The 20,992-nt window shown below is 44.0% G+C and overlaps 1 protein-coding gene across 4 annotated transcripts; it reads left to right on the forward strand.

Annotated features, from left to right (window-relative positions):
- The first annotated feature begins 21 nt into the window (after positions 1–21).
- Positions 22–20,599, forward strand: LOC119501468 (serine/threonine-protein kinase WNK4-like). Of its 4 annotated transcripts, none has more exons than XR_005209834.1 (24): positions 22–282; positions 2,364–2,765; positions 7,490–7,662; positions 10,844–11,064; positions 11,156–11,313; positions 11,389–11,477; positions 11,675–11,894; positions 11,997–12,233; positions 12,774–12,948; positions 13,058–13,287; positions 13,482–13,555; positions 13,826–13,961; positions 14,112–14,228; positions 14,567–14,722; positions 15,916–15,948; positions 16,093–16,207; positions 16,781–17,247; positions 17,514–17,562; positions 17,637–17,780; positions 18,669–19,074; positions 19,147–19,358; positions 19,449–19,543; positions 19,886–19,987; positions 20,102–20,599. XR_005209834.1 is itself a non-coding variant. In XM_037791850.1 (23 exons), the coding sequence occupies exons 2-23, from the start codon at positions 2,397–2,399 to the stop codon at positions 19,898–19,900; spliced, it is 3,894 nt and encodes a 1,297-aa protein (XP_037647778.1). In that variant the 5' UTR covers positions 23–282; positions 2,364–2,396; the 3' UTR covers positions 19,901–20,599. The 4 variants fall into 4 exon arrangements, 1 of the variants encoding a protein (XP_037647778.1); XR_005209832.1 differs by having other exon boundaries at positions 23–282; positions 12,771–12,948; XR_005209833.1 differs by having other exon boundaries at positions 24–282; positions 12,771–12,948; positions 13,061–13,287.
- The last annotated feature ends 393 nt before the right edge of the window (positions 20,600–20,992 follow it).

Genomic DNA, 20,992 nt, shown 5'->3' on the forward strand with positions numbered 1-20,992 from the left:
CATCTGGTCTGATCATCTGGTCTGGTCATCTGGTCTGGTCATCTGGTCTGTTCATCTGGTCTGATCATCTGGTCTGATCATCTGGTCTGGTCATCTGGTCTGTTCATCTGGTCTGTTCATCTGGTCTGTTCATCTGGTCTGTTCATCTGGTCTGGTCTGGAGATGTTTGAGCTGCTGATGGTCAGCTGTTCAGGAGGACCCTGTTAGGATCTGGACTCTGGAGCTCTACTGGTCTCTGTTGTGGTTCTACTGGTTCAGCCTCAAGAACTGCTGACAGACACAGTGAGTCAACTTTACTCCCAGAGCTGCTGCTGCATAATATAACATAATATAATATAATATAATATAACATAATATAATATAATATAACATAATATAATATAATGTAATATAACATAATATAATATAATATAACATAATATAATATAACATAATATAATATAACATAATATAACATAACATAATATAATATAATATAATATAATATAACATAATATAACATAATATAATATAACATAACATAATATAATATAATATAATATAATATAATATAACATAATATAACATAACATAATATAATATAATATAATATAATATAACATAATATAACATAATATAATATAACATAACATAATATAACATAATATAATATAATATAACATAACATAACATAATATAATATAATATAATATAACATAATATAATATAATATAATATAATATAACATAATATAATATAATATAATATAATATAACATAATATAACATAACATAATATAATATAATATAACATAATATAACAGAATAGAATAGAATAGAATATAACATAACATAATATAATATAATATAACATAACATAACATAACAGAATAGAATAGAATAGAATAGAATATAACATAACATAACATAACATAACATAATATAATATAACATAACATAACATAACATAATATAATATAATATAATATAACATAATATAACATAACATAACATAACATAATATAATATAACATAACATAACATAACATAATATAATATAATATAATATAACATAATATAATATAATATAACATAACATAATATAATATAATATAATATAATATAACATAACATAACATAACATAACATAATATAATATAATATAACATAATATAACATAATAGAATAGAATAGAATAGAATAGAATATAACATAACATAAAATAATATAATATAATATAATATAATATAACATAACATAATATAACATAACATAACAGAATAGAATAGAATAGAATAGAATAGAATATAACATAACATAACATAACATAAAATAATATAATATAATATAACATAACATAACATATAATATAATATAATATAACATAACATAACATAACATAATATAATATAACATAACACAATACAATACAATACAATACAAAATAAAATAATATCATATCATATCATACAATATAATATAATATTATCAAAAGTAAAATAGAAAATAAATAACCAAAATGGCAATAATACTTGATATATTTTATAATTGAATCATAAAATAAACAACATAATAAAAAACTCCTAATGAAGATACAGTAATAAAATTGTATACATCCATATTTTTTAAAGATGTATTTATTTATTTGTAATTTACAAAAGCTTAAATCAAATAAATATTAATGATAAAAAATATTAAAATATGCACCAGTCTGATCTGTGAATAACTCGTCCTATTTAATCACATTTATCATAAAGAATCAAATAAATTATTAGTGCATAATTACTGTTAATATGGAAAACATTTGAACTAAATTAATTATTATTGAGTAGTTAGCTGGATGACATAAATTTAAATTGACATAAATGAAGAAAATAACATTTATATAGTTTTTTTGTTGGAAAAACCTCCAGTTCAGTTTTAAATGTCTTTCTAGTTATTAGTTATTTATTCTACTAATTTATTAGTTATTGATTAGTTGTTATAGCCCTCTTTCCTGTTAGTAACCATGGTAACGTGTTTCTTTCCTGTTAGTAACCATGGTAACGTGTTTCTTTCCTGTTAGTAACCATGGTAATGTGTTTCTTTCCCGTTAGTAACCATGGTAACGTGTTTCTTTCCTGTTGGTAACCATGGTAACGTGTTTCTTTCCCGTTAGTAACCATGGTAACGTGTTTCTTTCCTGTTAGTAACCATGGTAACGTGTTTCTTTCCTGTTGGTAACCATGGTAACGTGTTTAGTGGGCGGAGCATTAAGTGGAGTCAGAATAACTCTCTGAACACGTTAGCTAACGCTGGCTAGCTAAAGAATAAAGAATAAAATGTAATCTTGAATTTAATGTTTGTGTCCAACTGGTGACTCCTCCCACTCCTCTGACATCACAGCGTCACCGTGGAGACCCGCTGAGGAAGAGGAGGATGCTGCCCTGGACCACTGACGAGCAAATCAAGAAAACACCAGAAGAAGAAGAAGAGTCTATTCGTCCTCCTCCTCTTCCTCCCGTTACCATGACAACCTCCGAGGACGACCCTCCGACCAATCGGGACCTCAGCTCGGACTCGGGGGAGGAGACGGCGGCTGTGCTGTCAGACTCCAACAGGGAGTTGTTACTATGGCAACGGAAGGAGGAGGAGGAGCGTGATGAAGAGGAGACTCAGGCGGTGGCCTCGTCTCCAGACGGACGATTCCTCAAGTTCAACATCGAGATCGGACGAGGATCCTTCAAGACGGTTTACAGAGGACTCGACACCGAGACCACCGTGGAGGTGGCCTGGTGTGAGCTGCAGGTACACACTACTACACACTACAATACACTACAATACACAACAACACACAACAACACAACAATACACAACGAGACCACCGTGGAGGTGGCCTGGTGTGAGCTGCAGGTACACACTACTACACACTACAATACACTACAATACACAACAACACACAACAACACAACAATACACAACGAGACCACCGTGGAGGTGGCCTGGTGTGAGCTGCAGGTAACACACTACTACACACTACAACACACAACTACCCACAACAACACACAACAACACACAACAATACACAACAACAACACACAACAATACACAACAATACACAACAACACACACCGAGACCACCGTGGAGGTGGCCTGGTGTGAGCTGCAGGTACACACTACTACACACTACAATACACTACAATACACAACAACACACAACAACACACAACAACACACAACAATACACACCGAGACCACCGTGGAGGTGGCCTGGTGTGAGCTGCAGGTACACACTACTACACACTACAATACACTACAATACACAACAACACACAACAACACAACAATACACAACGAGACCACCGTGGAGGTGGCCTGGTGTGAGCTGCAGGTAACACACTACTACACACTACAACACACAACTACCCACAACAACACACAACAACACACAACAATACACAACAACAACACACAACAATACACAACAATACACAACAACACACACCGAGACCACCGTGGAGGTGGCCTGGTGTGAGCTGCAGGTACACACTACTACACACTACTACACACTACAATACACTACAATACACAACAACACACAACAACACACAACAATACACAACAACAACACACAACAACACACAACAATACACAACAATACACAACAACACACACCGAGACCACCGTGGAGGTGGCCTGGTGTGAGCTGCAGGTACACACTACTACACACTACAATACACTACAATACACAACAACACACAACAACACACAACAACACACAACAATACACACCGAGACCACCGTGGAGGTGGCCTGGTGTGAGCTGCAGGTACACACTACTACACACTACTACACACTACAACACACAACAATACACAACGATACACACCTACACACTACAATAAACAACACACAACAACACACAACAATACACACCAATACACACCAATACACACTGAGACCACCGTGGAGGTGGTCTGGTGTGAGCTGCAGGTACACACTACAATACACAACAACAAACAACAATATATAACAACACACAACAACACACACCGAGACCACTGTGGAGGTGGCCTGGAGTGTGTATTGTTGTGTATTGGTGTGTGTATTGTTGTGTATTGGTGTGTGTATTGTTGTGTATTGTTGTGTGTATTGGTGTGTGTATTGTTGTGTATTGGTGTGTGTATTGTTGTGTATTGTTGTGTGTATTGTTGTGTATTGGTGTGTGTATTGTTGTGTATTGGTGTGTGTATTGTTGTGTATTGGTGTGTGTATTGTTGTGTATTGTTGTGTGTATTGTTGTGTATTGGTGTGTATATTGTTGTGTATTGGTGTGTATATTGTTGTGTATTGTTGTGTATTGGTGTGTGTATTGGTGTGTATATTGTTGTGTATTGGTGTGTATATTGTTGTGTATTGTTGTGTATTGGTGTATGTATTGTTGTGTATTGGTGTGTGTATTGTTGTGTATTGGTGTGTGTATTGGTGTGTATTGGTGTGTGTATTGTTGTGTATTGGTGTGTGTATTGGTGTGTATATTGTTGTGTATTGGTGTGTATATTGTTGTGTATTGGTGTATGTATTGTAAAGTGAGTCTTCTTCTCTCTTGATTTATGACATCAGTAAACATTGTAAACATGAGTTTATGTTTCAAGTCTTCTTCATACAGCATGATGTTCATTTAGTAACTGATGTTCATTCAGTAACTGATGTTCATTTAGTAACTGATGTTCATTCAGTAACTGATGTTCATTTAGTAACTGATGTTCATTTAGTAACTGATGTTCATTCAGTAACTGATGTTCATTTAGTAACTGATGTTCATTTAGTAACTGATGTTCATTTAGTAACTGATATTCATTCAGTAACTGATGTTCATTCAGTAACTGATATTCATTTAGTAACTGATGTTCATTTAGTAACTGATGTTCATTTAGTAACTGATGTTCATTTAGTAACTGATGTTCATTTAGTAACTGATGTTCATTTAGTAACTGATGTTCATTTAGTAACTGATGTTCATTTAGTAACTGATGTTCATTCAGTAACTGATGTTCATTTAGTAACTGATGTTCATTCAGTAACTGATGTTCATTTAGTAACTGATGTTCATTCAGTAACTGATGTTCATTTAGTAACTGATATTCATTTAGTAACTGATGTTCATTTAGTAACTGATGTTCATTTAGTAACTGATGTTCATTCAGTAACTGATGTTCATTCAGTAACTGATGTTCATTTAGAGTCAGATAGACCATAAAGCAGGGGATGCTTTAGGGCGGGGCTACCGTGTGATTGACAGGTCGCTACCACGGCGTTGTCCGGTCTGGGAGTTGTCCGTGTTTTCATCTCACAACTTTAACCCTTTCACATTATGTTTTCACTTCATCAAAGTTAATTATAACCACCTAAAAATGTCTTACTCAGCGTTGGGTTGTACTCAGCTCCTCCCTCTAGTGTCACTTCTGGTTGCAAAAACCAAGATGGTGACGACCAAAAACCAAAATAGCACTTTATCATGCAGCGTCTGATAGCTGAAGTATTAATTAATGTTTTACTCTGTGTATGTGTGTGTGTGTGTGTGTGAATGCGTGTGTGAATGCGTGTATGTGTGTGTGTGTGTGTGTGTGTGTTACCTGAGGTCAGAGTGTTTCAGTCTTTATTGTTTTATTGGACGGTGACTGTGAGCCCTGATTGGTTGAGAATGAGGAAGTGTTAGGTGATACATTTAAGACTCTTGTAGAGTAAATATTTAACACATTAACTTTATATCCCTGTGAGGACGTTTCATTCATTCTTTGATGTGTCTCACCATCATCATCATCACCATCATCATCATCACGTGTTTGTACTCTGATGAAACACATAATCGTCGCTGTGTATTAACCAGCTACTCTTACACTACTGATACTTCAGACCTGATACTGAACATACATATACTGTACATACATATACTGTACATACATCTGTAGACTGATCCCTGCATGAACCTGTTTATATTTAATGATCCATACTGATCGTATATATTCTATATATTTGCACCTTATTGTTATGTGAGACTCTTACAGTATATTTGCAGTCTTCTCACTTTGTACCGCGACTGCTGCACAGATCTGTCGCTCTGGATGAATAAACTTTATCTTGTCTACCGTCGTCCAGAAAAACAGATGAACCTGTCTCAACTTCTGATGCAACGTGACGTCATCAAGACGCCGTGATGTCACATCAGTTTGTTGTTAATTATAACCGCCTAATAATGTCTTATTCATACGCCCGTCTGAAGCTGGATCAGGATCTGATCAAACGTATTGATACAGCGATCATTAGAGACGCCCTCCCCTCAGTGTGACTGACTGCTGTTACTGGTTTCTCTCTACTAGGTGTTGATGGATGGATGTTAGTTACTGTGAGCTTGTTTAACGTTTAACGTTTAACGTGTCGGATATGTCTCATGTGAAGGAAAATTATTTTGGCTCAAACTGAAAAACAAGAATCTGACTGAGAAACGTGTGTGTGTGTGTGTGTGTGTGTGTGTGTGTGTGTGTGTGTGTGTGTGTGTGTGTGTGTATGTGGGTGTGTGTGTGTGTATGTGAGATAAAGTGTTGGTGACTCAGCAGTTTGTTGTACCGTACACACCATCTGATATCTGATTGGACAGACAGCTGCTGGTTGATGTTGATAACAGCTCTCTCACTCTCTCTCTCACAAACACACACACACACACACACAGTCAATGAGGTCAAAGGTCAGCTCTCTGCCACAAATTCCTGTTGTCTGTTGATGGTTCTCAACCCGTGGTTCGGGGACCCTCCAAGAGGTTCATGATGATTTTGCACGTTTTAACTTTTCCATTTAAACTAATAAATGTTTATTATTCTTAATTTCTTGTTAAAAACTTAATATATGTTGAATTTAATGTTTGTCTGTGGGGTTAGTAAGTTAACATTTCCTATTGTTCACCTGTGAACTGACTAAGAGACTTTAGGTTTTCTTAATTCAAAAAAATATTTCCAAATTGCGTAATTATTTCCAGGAAGCGTCCTAAAAAGTAATTTTCACATTGGTAAAATAAAGTTTCATTAGATGTTTTTACTCCGTCTGGCCCGAACAACGTTCAAATAAACCAAACTGAACATTCTCTCACTGGTTGAACTGGCCTCATGCAACCTATAACGAGGGTATTTTATTTATTCATTTTACTCTATTATTCTGTTTTATTTTAATTCACATTTTAATTTATTTTTTATATTTTATTTTTATTTTATTATTTTGTTTAGCCTACATTATTTTTTTTAATTATTTTCTATTTTATTTTAAATTATTATTTCATGATTATTTAGATAAATGATAATCGTTGTAACAAACATTCAGAATCTCCAGCAGCTGATTGTTAACCTAACAATAACCCAGCAGATCATCAGCTGTCTGAGGGCTCAGTGTCCTCTACCTGGACTCTCAGGTGTTTCATGGGCTCCATCAGTGCATTATCAATAAATTAATCAATGTATTTATTGATCATCTCTTACCCTCAGACTCATCGTCTGACAAAGTCAGAGCGTCAGAGGTTCACTGAGGAGGTGGAGATGCTGAAAGCTCTGCAGCATCCCAACATCGTCCGATTCTTCGACTCCTGGAAGTCGACGCTGAGGGGCCACAAAGGCACCATCCTAGTGACGGAGCTCATGACATCCGGGACTCTGAAGACGTGAGTCCACAATAGAGACAATACATTATTTGCTCATTTAAGTTCCTGAATGCCCCACGACTTTTCAGTCCCTCGACGCCCCACGACTTTTCAGTCCCTGGACACACCATGACATTTCAGTCCCTAGACGCACCACGACATTTCAGTCCCTAGACGCACCACGACATTTCAGTCCCTTGACGCACCAAGACATTTCAGTCCCTGGACGCACCACGACATTTCAGTCCCTGGACGCACCACGACATTTCAGTCCCTAGACGCCCCACGACATTTCAGTCCCTAGACGCACCACGACATTTCAGTCCCTAGACGCACCACGACATTTCAATCCCTCGACGCACCAAGACATTTCAGTCCCTGGACGCACCACGACATTTCAGTCCCTAGACGCACCACGACATTTCAGTCCCTGGACGCACCACAACATTTCAGTCCCTAGACCTCCACGACATTTAAGTCCCTAGACCTCCACGACATTTCAGTCCCTGGACGCACCACGACATTTCAGTCCCTAGACCTCCACGACATTTAAGTCCCTAGACCTCCACGACATTTCAGTCCCTAGACCTCCACGACATTTAAGTCCCTAGACCTCCACGACATTTCAGTCCCTAGACCTCCACAACATTTCAGTCCCTAGACCTCCACGACATTTCAGTCCCGGGACACCCCACGACATTTCAGTCCCTTGACGCCCCACGACATTTCAGTCCCTGGACGCACCACGACATTTCAGTCCCTAGACGCCCCACGACATTTCAGTCCCTAGACGCACCACGACATTTCAGTCCCTAGACCTCCACGACATTTCAGTCCCTAGACGCCCCACGACATTTTGATCCCTGTACCTCCACGACATTTCAGTCCCTAGACCTCCACGACATTTCAGTCCCTGTACCTCCACGACATTTCAGTCCCTAGACGCCCCACGACATTTCAGTCCCTAGACGCACCACGACATTTCAGTCCATAGACGCCCCACGACATTTCAGTCCCTAGACGTACCACGACATTTCAATCCCTCGACGCACCAAGACATTTCAGTCCCTGGACGCACCACGACATTTCAGTCCCTAGACGCACCACGACATTTCAGTCCCTAGACCTCCACGACATTTCAGTCCCTGTACGCACCACGACATTTCAGTCCCTAGACCTCCACGACATTTAAGTCCCTAGACCTCCACGACATTTCAGTCCCTGGACGCACCACGACATTTCAGTCCCTAGACCTCCACGACATTTAAGTCCCTAGACCTCCACGACATTTCAGTCCCTAGACGCACCACGACATTTCAGTCCCTAGACCTCCACGACATTTCAGTCCCTGTACCTCCACGACATTTCAGTCCCTGTACCTCCACGACATTTCAGTCCCTAGACCTCCACGACATTTCAGTCCCTGTACCTCCACGACATTTCAGTCCCTAGATGCCCCACGACATTTCAGTTCCTGGACGCCCCGCGACATTTCAGTCCCTGGACGCCCCACGACATTTCAGTCCCTAGACTTCCACGACATTTCAGTCCCTAGACGCACCACGACATTTCAGTCCCCAGACGCCCCACGACATTTCAGTCCCTAGACCTCCACGACATTTCAATCCCTAGTCGCCCCACGACATTTCAGTCCCTAGACGCACCACGACATTTCAGTCCCTCGACGCCCCACAACATTTCAATCCCTAGACGCCCCACGACATTTCAGTCCCTAGACGCACCACGACATTTCAGTCCATAGACGCCCCATGACATTTCAGTCCCTAGACGTACCACGACATTTCAATCCCTCGACGCACCAAGACATTTCAGTCCCTGGACGCACCACGACATTTCAGTCCCTAGACGCACCACGACATTTCAGTCCCTAGACCTCCACGACATTTCAGTCCCTGTACGCACCACGACATTTCAGTCCCTAGACCTCCACGACATTTAAGTCCCTAGACCTCCACGACATTTCAGTCCCTGGACGCACCACGACATTTCAGTCCCTAGACCTCCACGACATTTAAGTCCCTAGACCTCCACGACATTTCAGTCCCTAGACGCACCACGACATTTCAGTCCCTAGACCTCCACGACATTTCAGTCCCTGGACGCAACACGATATTTCAGTCCCTAGACGCACCACGACATTTCAGTCCCTAGACCTCCACGGCATTTCAGTCCCTGGACGCACCACGACATTTCAGTCCCTAGACCTCCACGACATTTAAGTCCCTAGACCTCCGCGACATTTCAGTCCCTGGACGCACCACGACATTTCAGTCCCTAGACCTCCACGACATTTGAGTCCCTAGACCTCCACGACATTTCAGTCCCTAGACCTCCACGACATTTCAGTCCCGGGACACCTCACGACATTTCAGTCCCTTGACGCCCCACGACATTTCAGGCCCTGGACGCACCACGACATTTCAGTCCCTAGACGCCCCACGACATTTCAGTCCCTGTACCTCCACGACATTTCAGTCCCTAGACCTCCATGACATTTCAGTCCCTAGACCTCCACGACATTTCAGTCCCTAGACCTCCACGACATTTCAGTCCCTAGATGCCCCACGACATTTCAGTCCCTGGACGCCCACGACATTTCAGTCCCTAGACGCACCACGACATTTCAGTCCCCAGACGCCCCACGACATTTCAGTCCCTAGACCTCTACGACATTTCAGTCCCTAGTCGCCCCACGACATTTCAGTCCCTAGACCTCCACGACATTTCAGTCCTTAGACGCACCACATCATTTCAGTCCCTAGACGCCCCACGACATTTCAGTCCCTAGACGCACCACGACATTTCAGTCCCTCGACGCCCCACGACATTTCAGTCCCTAGACGCCCCACGACATTTCAGTCCCTAGACGCCCCACGACATTTCAGTCCCTAGACGCACCACGACATTTCAATCCCTCGATGCACCAAGACATTTCAGTCCCTGGACGCACCACGACATTTCAGTCCCTAGACCTCCACGACATTTAAGTCCCTAGACCTCCACGTCATTTCAGTCCCTAGACGCACCACGACATTTCAGTCCCTAGACCTCCACAACATTTCAGTCCCAGGACGCACCACGACATTTCAGTCCCTAGACCTCCACGATATTTCAGTCCCTGGGCACCCCTCGTCTCTGGAGCTCACCTGACTTGACCAGGTCTTCTTTAAATCCCCTTCAGGTACCTGCGCCGGTTCCGTCAGATGAAGCTGAAGCTGTTGCAGCGTTGGAGCTTCCAGATCCTGAAGGGGCTACAGTTCCTGCACTCACGCAGCCCCCCCATCCTGCACCGAGACCTCAAGTGTGACAACGTCTTCATCACCGGACCCACCGCCTCCGTCAAAATCGGAGACCTGGGCCTCGCCACGCTCAAGAAGGCCTCGTTCGCCAAGAGTGTCATTGGTAAGACCACAGCGTGCAGGGAGAGCCAGCAGGGTAAAGAATGTCGTGTTTTAATGCCGTTGTTTTTGAGTTACTGTTGTGATGCGTTCAGGGACCCCGGAGTTCATGGCTCCAGAGATGTACGAGGAGAAGTACGACGAGGCCGTGGACGTTTACGCCTTCGGCATGTGCATCCTGGAGATGGCGACGTCCGAGTATCCATACTCCGAGTGTCAGAACGCCGCCCAGATCTACCGCAAAGTTACCAACGTAAGGCTCCGCCCACCTGAGTGCTGACTACATCCTGTCTTTGGTCACATGTCTGACTGTCTGTTTGTCTCTCAGGGAATCAAACCCGACAGTTTTTTAAAAGTAAAAGTTCCTGAGCTGAAAGAGATCATTGAAGGCTGCATTCAAACCGACAGCAATGAGAGGTAACACGACCAATCACGATGCAGCATTTACACCTTTATCTGAGACAAATCAGGTGATCATAGTGAGTGAAACAGCTCCACCTGCTGGACACCTTGAATCACTGCAGTGGAACAACAGATATCAAATCTTCGGGAGCTTCTATAATCCCGGCTTCAGCTCTGGTGGACTCATGTTTGTTCGTGGTTTCCTGCTGCAGGTTCACGGTTCAGGACCTGCTGGATCAGCGGTTCTTCCAGGAGCAGCTGGGGGTCCACGTGGATCTGGCCGAGGACGACGACGTCTCGAAGCCGGCCCTGAAGCTCTGGCTCAGGATGGACCACAACAAGAAGCTTCACGGCAAATACAAAGACAACGACGCCATCGAGTTCCTGTTCGAGCTTTACAAAGACGTCCCGGAGAAGGTCGCCCAGGAGATGGTACCTGCACCGCCACACGGATGACATCATGTTGATGACATCACCTGGCAGGCGGAGGTGGTCTCACCTGTCTGTCTCTCTCTCGGTCTGTCTGTCTCTCAGGTGGTGCTGGGGTTCTTGTGTGAAGCAGACTATCAGCTGGTCGCCAAGGCGATCAGACACAGAGTGACGGCCATAAAGCGCCAGCGGGAGAAACAGCAGCGTCTGCTGGAGGACGCTCTGAAGAAGGAAGCTGTCATGGAGGAGGAGTCTGACCCCGCCCCCCAACCACCCGACCTGTCCAATCACAGACCGGCAGCTGCCGCCAGCTCGTCTGCTGCTGGGAAGGTGGCCAATCAGGTGTGTCTGAAGTTGTTTCCACGGTAACGGGGCAGGAAGGTGACACACAGCGCCTCCTTCTGGTAGAGTTTACTCCTACAGTCACTAATGTGTTTAGTTCTGATCAGTTTAATATGTTTGATTCATTTTAACCCTCATATTTCATAAACTGTATTATTAAGGCTTCATTAACTGTTTATGCATCAGTTATTAATGTTAAAATGTCCTCATATACTACATTATGTCGTGTTATAAACTGTTTATTCGTTGTTTGTATTGTGCCAATGATAAATAGGGAGGTTAATAACATATATATATATATGTATATGTGTATATATACACATATACATATATATATATACATATAAATATATATATATATATGTATATATATATATTTATACATATATATATATAGTATGTATTGCAGAGTATGCGATGTTGAACGAAGCCAAAGAGATTTATTAAGTTATTTAATTAATCAGATAAAAGGTAGCTGGTTAAAAGTCTCCATGTCAGATTAAAACAAATGAATGAATTAACTATTAAAACTCACAGCAGGACTCTGCAGGACACGCCCCCGCCTGGATACAAGCCCCGCCCTCGGTACCGGTGACATCATCGAGCAGCAGCACAGTGGATTCTGGGATCAGCAGCGTGTCCAGCAGGACGGAAGGAGACGGAGACGAGGAGGACGACAAGACGACCAAACACACCTCGTACTCCTCCGTTGCATGTCAGGATATTATCAGAATCATATTCTATTATCAATACATCATTAATCTATAAATATCTATAATTACTGTCATTTGTATTTGTTATGTTGTTGTTTATATTTTTGGCAGCAGATGGTGAGATGGACGGCTCCGTCAGCTCCTCTGGTGTCCCGGAGAATGCTGAAGCCCCGCCCCCTTCAGTCACTCACCACGCCCCCCTCTACTCGGGCCCCGCCCCCCTCTACTCTGGCCCCGCCCCTGCTCCGCTGGCTCAGGAAACCCCTCAACACCAGGCTCCTCCCCCTGTGACCCGGCCTCCATCCAAAGCTCCACCCCTGCCCATACTGCGTTTCCCCAAGGTGAGCAGGGGGCGGGGCTAACATGTCTGTAAACAAACAAACAAGGGGCGGGGCTACAGTAGATAAAAGGGCGGGGCTACAGTAGATGAAGGGGTGGGGCTAAATTAAAGAGACAGCGGGCAGACTCTTTGAATCATGGGAAAACAAACAGGTGATCATCAGGACCAGAATCTTTCTGTTTGTGTCTCCTCCAGAGCATCGCTGTGTCCCAAAATGCCGAGCGACAAACATCTGGATCCGTCTCTGGCTTCTCCTCACCTGTTGACAGGTACCACACATTTATCTCTCTATACTTATGAGGACGCTCAACAATATGACTTTAACCTGATGCTAATTCTAAATTAGCTGAATAGCTACTTCCCACAAATGTCCTCGCGTTTTAAAAATGTCCTCATGTTTTAAAAATGTCCTCATGTTTTAAAAATGTCCTCACGTTTTAAAAATGTCCTCACGTTTTAAAAATGTCCAGACTTTGCTTCACATTTTTAAGGTTTTACCTTCTTGTTGTCGCTTCACTTCCTGGTTTCTCTGGTTGCAGCTGCGCCTCCGATGTGACCTCAGGTTTGAGTGACGGCAACGACGGCCAATCAAACAAGGGCAACCAGGAAGTGACCAGACGAGCGGTTACGAAGCACTTCAGACGGAGAACGAGGGCTCGCCTGAGAATCACAGGGGTGATGTAATCATTAGATTCACATATAATGTATAAATATAAACACACACATATATATATATATATATATATATATATATATATATATATATATATATATATATATATATATGTATAACACCGCATGTAACAGTGTGCGTGGTGCGTTCAGGTGTCAGACATGGTGGACCGGGTGGTGGAGTGTCAGCTGCAGACTCACAACAATAAGATGGTGACGTTTAAATTTGACCTGGACGGAGACAATCCAGAGGACATCGCCTCCGTGATGGTGAGCACCAACAGCCAATCAGAGCGCAGCACTGTGTTTATCTATAATAGAGTCATGGTGCTTTCAGTCGTGGTCGTTTTCACCGTGTACACCAGAAGAGTGAATCCCTCCCCCCCCCCCCCCCCCTCATTGTGGCGTGTTTGTTGACGTTGTCAGAAACGGCGGAGGACATGGAAGATAATTTTTCGGTGCTTAATAAGTTAATATATTGTAATTTTAGTCCTATATTGTTTTTTTTGGTAATTGTATAATATGTCTGAGGACGATGTTGATATTGCTGCAGTATGTTACCTGCTTGCTAGCTTGCTAAATGTACATTTTGTCCCGTCTGTGTTCAGATCCACAGAGACTTCATCGTGCCGTTAGAACGAGAAGGGTTCATCCTCCGCATGTATGACATCATCCAGAGGGCGGAGTCCATGATGCATCAACAGCAGCCCGCCGACACCGACAGGTTGTCTCACCTGACTGCCTCCACGCTGCCCGACGCTGCTGTACGTGTGTTTTAAAACATCAGTTCGTCCAGAATCAGAATCTGTAGCAACGGGTCCAGATTTTGTCTCCGAAGCGTTCTGGTTTCCGTTCGTAGTCAGAGTCGTATCGACCAATCACGTTGGAGCAGGCTTTGGTTGAATGCAGGTCAACAGTGTGTGAGGAGAGAATCCAGCGGTTATCGGTGGATGGTTTCACAACTGTCTACTGGTGAAACCATCCGGTCGTAGACGTCGTCTCTCAACTCCAGTCTCACGTCTCAGGTTGCTGATCGGACTGTAAACAACGAGCAGCGAACTGAAGACGTAGTCTTGACCTGGATATCTGCTAGAAATATAAACCACTGACCTCCGTCGTCAGACCGAGACTGACACCAGAGAATAGGGATGCACCGATACGAGTACTTCTCTGAGCCAAGAGACCCTCGTTAACAGCCAGCTGGAGGGTGTGAGCGACACACGGCAGGCTGGGGAGTCCCGCATACGAGGCGGTGTGCCGCGACCGGCTCTAGGTCGGCGAAGGTGCTTCCCAGGGCCGTGGACAAAGTGCTCGCTGCGTCCTCTCTCCCCACCGGGGAGGGATGGGGCCCCCTACTCCCGGTGCAACTGTCGACCCGGGGGGACTGTCCTCAGTGTGCCAGATCGGGGCTTGGCCCACGTAAAATGCGCCAGGGGTCTGTGGTGATGTCGGCAACCCACCCGACCCGTCTTGAAACACGGACCAAGGAGTCTAACGCACGCGCGAGTCAGAGGGTGCAAGCAAAACCCCGTGGAGCACTGAAAGTGAGGGTCGGCGCGCGCCGGCTGAGGCGGGATCCCGGCCCCGCGGAGCCGGGCGCACCACCGATCCGTCACGCTGCTGTAAAGTGGTATCGGTGCCGTTGTTTCGGAGCCGTTTTGCGAGTATGAGTACATGAGCACAGTATCGGACCCGATATTGGTATCGGTATCGGTGCAGCCCTACCAGAGATCTGTACTTCAGCTTTTCTGACGATAGTTTAGCGGTTTGTTTGACGTAGAAGTTTGGAGACGTGTTTCAACCTCTTCTGTTTCCTGTGTTACCGTCTACGAGGGACACGGGATTGGTTCCCCCCAGAAGGGGGCGTGGCCATGAGACTGAATGACGCGTTGCTGGTCTGATGGATCGTAATCAGAGGAACGCTGGTTCTACTAAATGTTATTTATTTGTTTTCTAGGGTCTCTCCAGGACTCTGTCCTCGTCTTCACTTTTTAAAGATTTAGAAAAAGGTTAGAAGGTAAATGTCAGAGTAGACGAGTCTCCGTCACACAGTCCACGTGCACGCACATTTAAAATCTAACTGATGCAAAGTTAATTAGATATAATTCAGTTTCAGTTCAATTTTGATTTCCCATCAGACATTGCAGACGCCGACCCCTCCCCCTTAAAGGGCGGAGACTTCTACATCGACCCTGAGGCCACGCCCTCCGTCAGACCGCTGAGGTCACAGTCTTTCCACGCCTCCTCAGGTACGTGAAAAAACAACTTTTGTGCTAAGCTAGGCTAACAGTTTCCCTCTGCTTCCAGTCTTTATGCTAAGCTAGGCTAACAGTTTCCCCCTGCTTCCAGTCTTTATGCTAAGCTAGGCTAACAGTTTCCCCCCTCCTTCCAGTCTTTATGCTAAGCTAGGCTAACAGTATCCCCCTGCTTCCAGTCTTTATGCTAAGCTAGGCTAACAGTTTCCCCCTGCTTCCAGTCTTTATGCTAAGCTAGGCTAACAGTATCCCCCTGCTTCCAGTCTTTGTGCTAAGCTAGGCTAACAGTTCCCCCTGCTTCCAGTCTTTATGCTAAGCTAGGCTAACAGTATCCCCCTGCTTCCAGTCTTTATGCTAAGCTAGGCTAACAGTATCCCCCTGCTTCCAGTCTTTATGCTAAGCTAGGCTAACAGTTCCCCTGCTTCCAGTCTTTATGCTAAGCTAGGCTAGTCTCTCTCTGGTGAGCGTACAAAGAAATGTTTGCTTCTGAATGTTTTTTAATTAGTAATTATATTAAACACTTCATGATGTTAATTATTTGTAATTTTTATAACCTCCCCCCCCCAGCTCCCTCCCATCAGCCCCCCCCCTACCCCCTCCATTACTCCCACCCAGAGTCTCCCCTCCGTCCTCCTCCTCAGTATAACCTCCAGTCTCCTCCTTACTCACCCTACACCGCCTCCTTCCCAACCCAGAGCTCCTCCTCCTCTTCCTCAGCTCCTCCTCCTCCTCCTCCTCCTCCTCCTCCTCCTCCTCCTCACTGGCCCCCCCCTGACCAGCCTATCTTCTCTCTGGCCAACGTCCTCTCTCTGGCTATGGGCATGGCCCAGTCCCTCATGCCCCCATCTGGGTCCCCCAACCAGGGCTTTCACCCCCAGCCTCCCCTCTTCCCCTCCCTCCAGGCTCCCCTCTCTCGCCCCATGTCTCCCTCCCTGGGCCACGGCTACTTCTCCTCCCAGCTGTCCTACAGCCCCCCCACCCTCAGCAAACAGGGGGCGCCGCCTGGCTGGACTCCCGACACCCCCCAAGGACAGGTGAGCTCCCATTAATACATGACACCTGTGACTTACCTGAGTACTGATGGTGCGTTCAGGGACTCCTCAGGAACATTCACAGTCTTTAACTGCACTACAGGAACCAGATAAAGGTCCGGTCTCTGTAGTCTGGTAGAGGATTCACTCACTCATTCATTCATTCATTCATTCAGTAATTCATTCATTCACTCATTCATTCATTCATTCATTCACTCATTCTTTCATTAATTCATTCATTCATTCATTCATTCATTCATTCATTTCAGCCCTTCAGTCCTGTTCAGCTGAAGGTCGGCTCATCTCCGCCCCATAATCGTAAGTACCTGCTGACATCACAAAGTGACATCACACCAGACTGATGACTCACTGATCATTTCTCTGGTTCACAGGTTCAGAGGCCATCTCTGCTCCCGGTCTGACCAGAGCTCCCAGTCTGACCAGTCCTCCCAGTATGATCAGAGCTCCCAGTCTGACCAGTCCTCCCAGTCTTGTCCAGGTGTCCTCCCCCGTCTCACTGTCCCCCATACAGGAGGGTAAGACACACCTGTCAGTTATAGATATAGGACATTTTACAGTGTTTATATCACCTTGTCAGCGCTCTCTGGTGGCCAGTCTCTGAGTGGGTTTCCAGACACCTGTTTTTATGCCACATTTTCAATTTGAGCATAAAAGAAAAACCTGAGTGGAAACACCAGCACCGCTTGGCTGAGGTGGAAAAGTTGGTTTATCAATAATAAAATATAAAATATGGATGGAAACGCACATTAATTTCCATTTTCTTTTGCAGATTTTCTCAAAATTCAGTTAAGATTTGCGCTACGTTTGGATAGAAACCGAGCGACTGTCACCTCAAACATATATTTGAATCCATAGAGAGACCTGGTTCTGTTATAAATAAGATCATATCATCTGCATAGAGAGACCTGGTTCTTTTATAAATAAGATCATATCATCTGCATAGAGAGACCTGATTCTGTTATAAATAAGATTATATCATCTGCATAGAGAGATCTTTGGTTTTGTTATAAATAAGATCATATCATCTGCATAGAGAGATCTCTGGTTCTGTTATAAATAAGATCATATCATCTGCATAGAGAGATCTTTGGTTCTGTTATAAATAAGATCATGTCATCTGCATAGAGAGATCTCTGGTTCTGTTATAAATAAGATCATATCATCTGCATAGAGAGATCTCTGGTTCTGTTATAAATAAGATCACATCATCTGCATAGAGATATCTCTGGTTCTGTTATAAATAAGATCACATCATCTGCATAGAGAGCTCTCTGGTTCTGTTATAAATTAGATCATATCATCTGCATATAGAGATATTTAAGCCTCTGGTATTGAATCAAATATTTATGTCTTTTCTTCTACCCCCCCAGGACAAACACACTGACCTTCTTCTTCTCTTTCAGTGAAGAAACCTTCAGTCTTCAGCGTTGGTCGTTTCCAGGTGACACCCTCTAAAGACATTCCCGCCGTCCGTCTCCAGGAGCCCCGCCCCCTCGACCAGGCCATGCCCACCGCTCACTCCCCGCCTCCCTCACGGGCGAACCAATCAGAGAGCTCAGAGAGCAGCACGGTGGAGCAGAGCGAGTCAGAGAGCAGCATTGGCACGCTGGTCACGGTCGGAAGAGCGGAAGAGGAGGAGGAGGAGAAAAAGAAGGGGAGCAGGGGTCCGAGACTGAGCGTCAGCCTGTGGGAGGGGTCGGCCGCCGGCTTCAGCCAATCGTGGAGCCGCGCGGCGCCTTACTTAAGCTCTGATGAATCAGAGAGCGAGAATGAGGAGATGTGGGTGGAGCTGCAGGAGCTCCGTGAAAGGTGATTGGTTAAAGCAGTAACATGTAACTGAAAGATTAACACAGTAAATAAAATACACATGAAATCCCTCAGACACCATGTGGAGGTGCAGAACCTGCAGGCCAATCAGAAGCAAGAGATTGAGGACCTGTACCTGAAGATGGGGAAAGTCCCGCCCCCCGGTATCGTCTCTCCGGCTGCCATGTTGAACTACCGCCAGCGCCGCCTCTCCAAGACCGGGAACTACCCTTCTCCTCCTCCTCGTAAAAACAGCCTGCAGCGACTGGACGTGCTGCCCCCTGCAGGTGGGGAGGAACCACCGCAGCCCGCAGAGTCGTAACAATAAAGTTTATTCAAATGATATGAAATAACAATAATATGTGTTTGTGGTTCAGGAATCATGAGGAAGAGCTCAGTCAGCAGCAGCAGCAGCGGATCTCAGGATAGAGCAGGGAGAGGCGTGACCTTTGCCCCCCAACACAGCCGTACGGTGAGCTCATCGTGACATCTTTACATTTTACTTTCATTATTTCAATGAAGTATTCCAGCGTGTCAGAAGGGGACGGAGGGAAATGGAAAAAGAAAACTTCACAGTTATCTTGAATACGTTTTCTGTTTTTCTTTTCAATTAAATATTTCAAATTCAGCTCTTAAAGCTTCAAAACAGCCGCTGGGTTAAAGAGGCGCTAACTGGGTAGGGATGGCCGTTAATATGGCGGACCCTCCACGCCGACGTGAGCAGGAAGGGGGTGCCGCGAGCCTAAACCCAAACTCACCTGGAGCCTGTTAGCTTCAGCTGATCTGAGATTAACCTTTGACCTTTGCCTTCCAGTTAGAGAGGAGCTGAAGACGATGACAACTGACAATGAAGAGGACATCACTTTGTGATCAAACCTGGCACATTATAATATTTACAGTATTTAGTTTGATTCCTGTTTGTTGTTTTTTTCCGTTTTATACTTTGAATTGAGACTCAAATAACATTTTAAAGACATTTCAGCACTTTAGGAAGGAAATGTGGAGCCTGAATGAGTCTCATGTAAGAACGGCTTCTTTAAAGACGACGAAGGAAACAAAAATCACACAAGGTTTGAAGTTGAACCCCAAAACTACCTGAATGTGAAAACCTTCATCGCTCTGTGAAGATGCCGTGCTCATGGCTGTCTCGCCATGAACACGCTACTGCTGACTTTACAGGATTTATTCGTGTTGAACGTTAACGTCTACGCCTGCTGCTTGTTTACTCACAATTATTGATATGACAGAGAAATATTTAAGATGTGAAAACAAGTTCTGATCTGTTTATGGATGAAGTCCAGAGGAGACACGGGTCAAGATTTTAGACTTTTCAAATAGATGAAAAATCTTCGAAGAATGATGAAATAGTTCCCAGTGATTATCGAATAATATTACACGGCTCTGTTGAATACTCCATTCTGATTGGTCAATCACGGTGTTCTATGGTCTGTTATTTCTTTATAGCAGAGCGTTGCTACGTATAACAGACCGTTGCTGCGTATAACAGACCGTTGCTATGTATAACAGACTGTCGTTATGTATAACAGACCGCTGCTACGTATAACAGACCGTTGCTACGTATAACAGACCGTTGCTATGTATAACAGACCGCTGCTACGTATAACAGACCGTTGCTACGTATAACAGACCGTTGCTACGTATAACAGACCGTTGCTATGTATAACAGGCCGTTGCTACGTATAACAGACCGTTGCTACGTATAACAGACTGTCGTTATGTATAACAGACCGTTGCTATGTATAACAGACCGTTGCTATGTATAATAGACCGTCGCTACGTATAACAGACCGTTGCTACGTATAACAGACCGTTGCTATGTATACCAGACCGTTGCTATGTATAGCAGACCGTTGCTATGTATAACAGACCGTCGCTACGTATAACAGACTGTTGCTACGTA

This window comes from Sebastes umbrosus, chromosome 14 (genome assembly GCF_015220745.1).
Source record: "Sebastes umbrosus isolate fSebUmb1 chromosome 14, fSebUmb1.pri, whole genome shotgun sequence".
In the NCBI taxonomy this organism is placed as follows: Eukaryota; Metazoa; Chordata; class Actinopteri; order Perciformes; family Sebastidae; genus Sebastes; species Sebastes umbrosus.

Excerpts from the sequence above, each read along its gene's own strand:
- LOC119501468 (XM_037791850.1), top strand. The coding sequence starts at position 2,397 with ATGCTGCCCTGGACCACTGACGAGCAAATCAAGAAAACACCAGAAGAA. Across the intron at positions 11,314-11,388 it reads TCTACCGCAAAGTTACCAAC|GGAATCAAACCCGACAGTTT; the intron begins GTAAGGCTCCGC and ends TTTGTCTCTCAG. Across the intron at positions 12,234-12,770 it reads CTGGGAAGGTGGCCAATCAG|CAGGACTCTGCAGGACACGC; the intron begins GTGTGTCTGAAG and ends TAAAACTCACAG.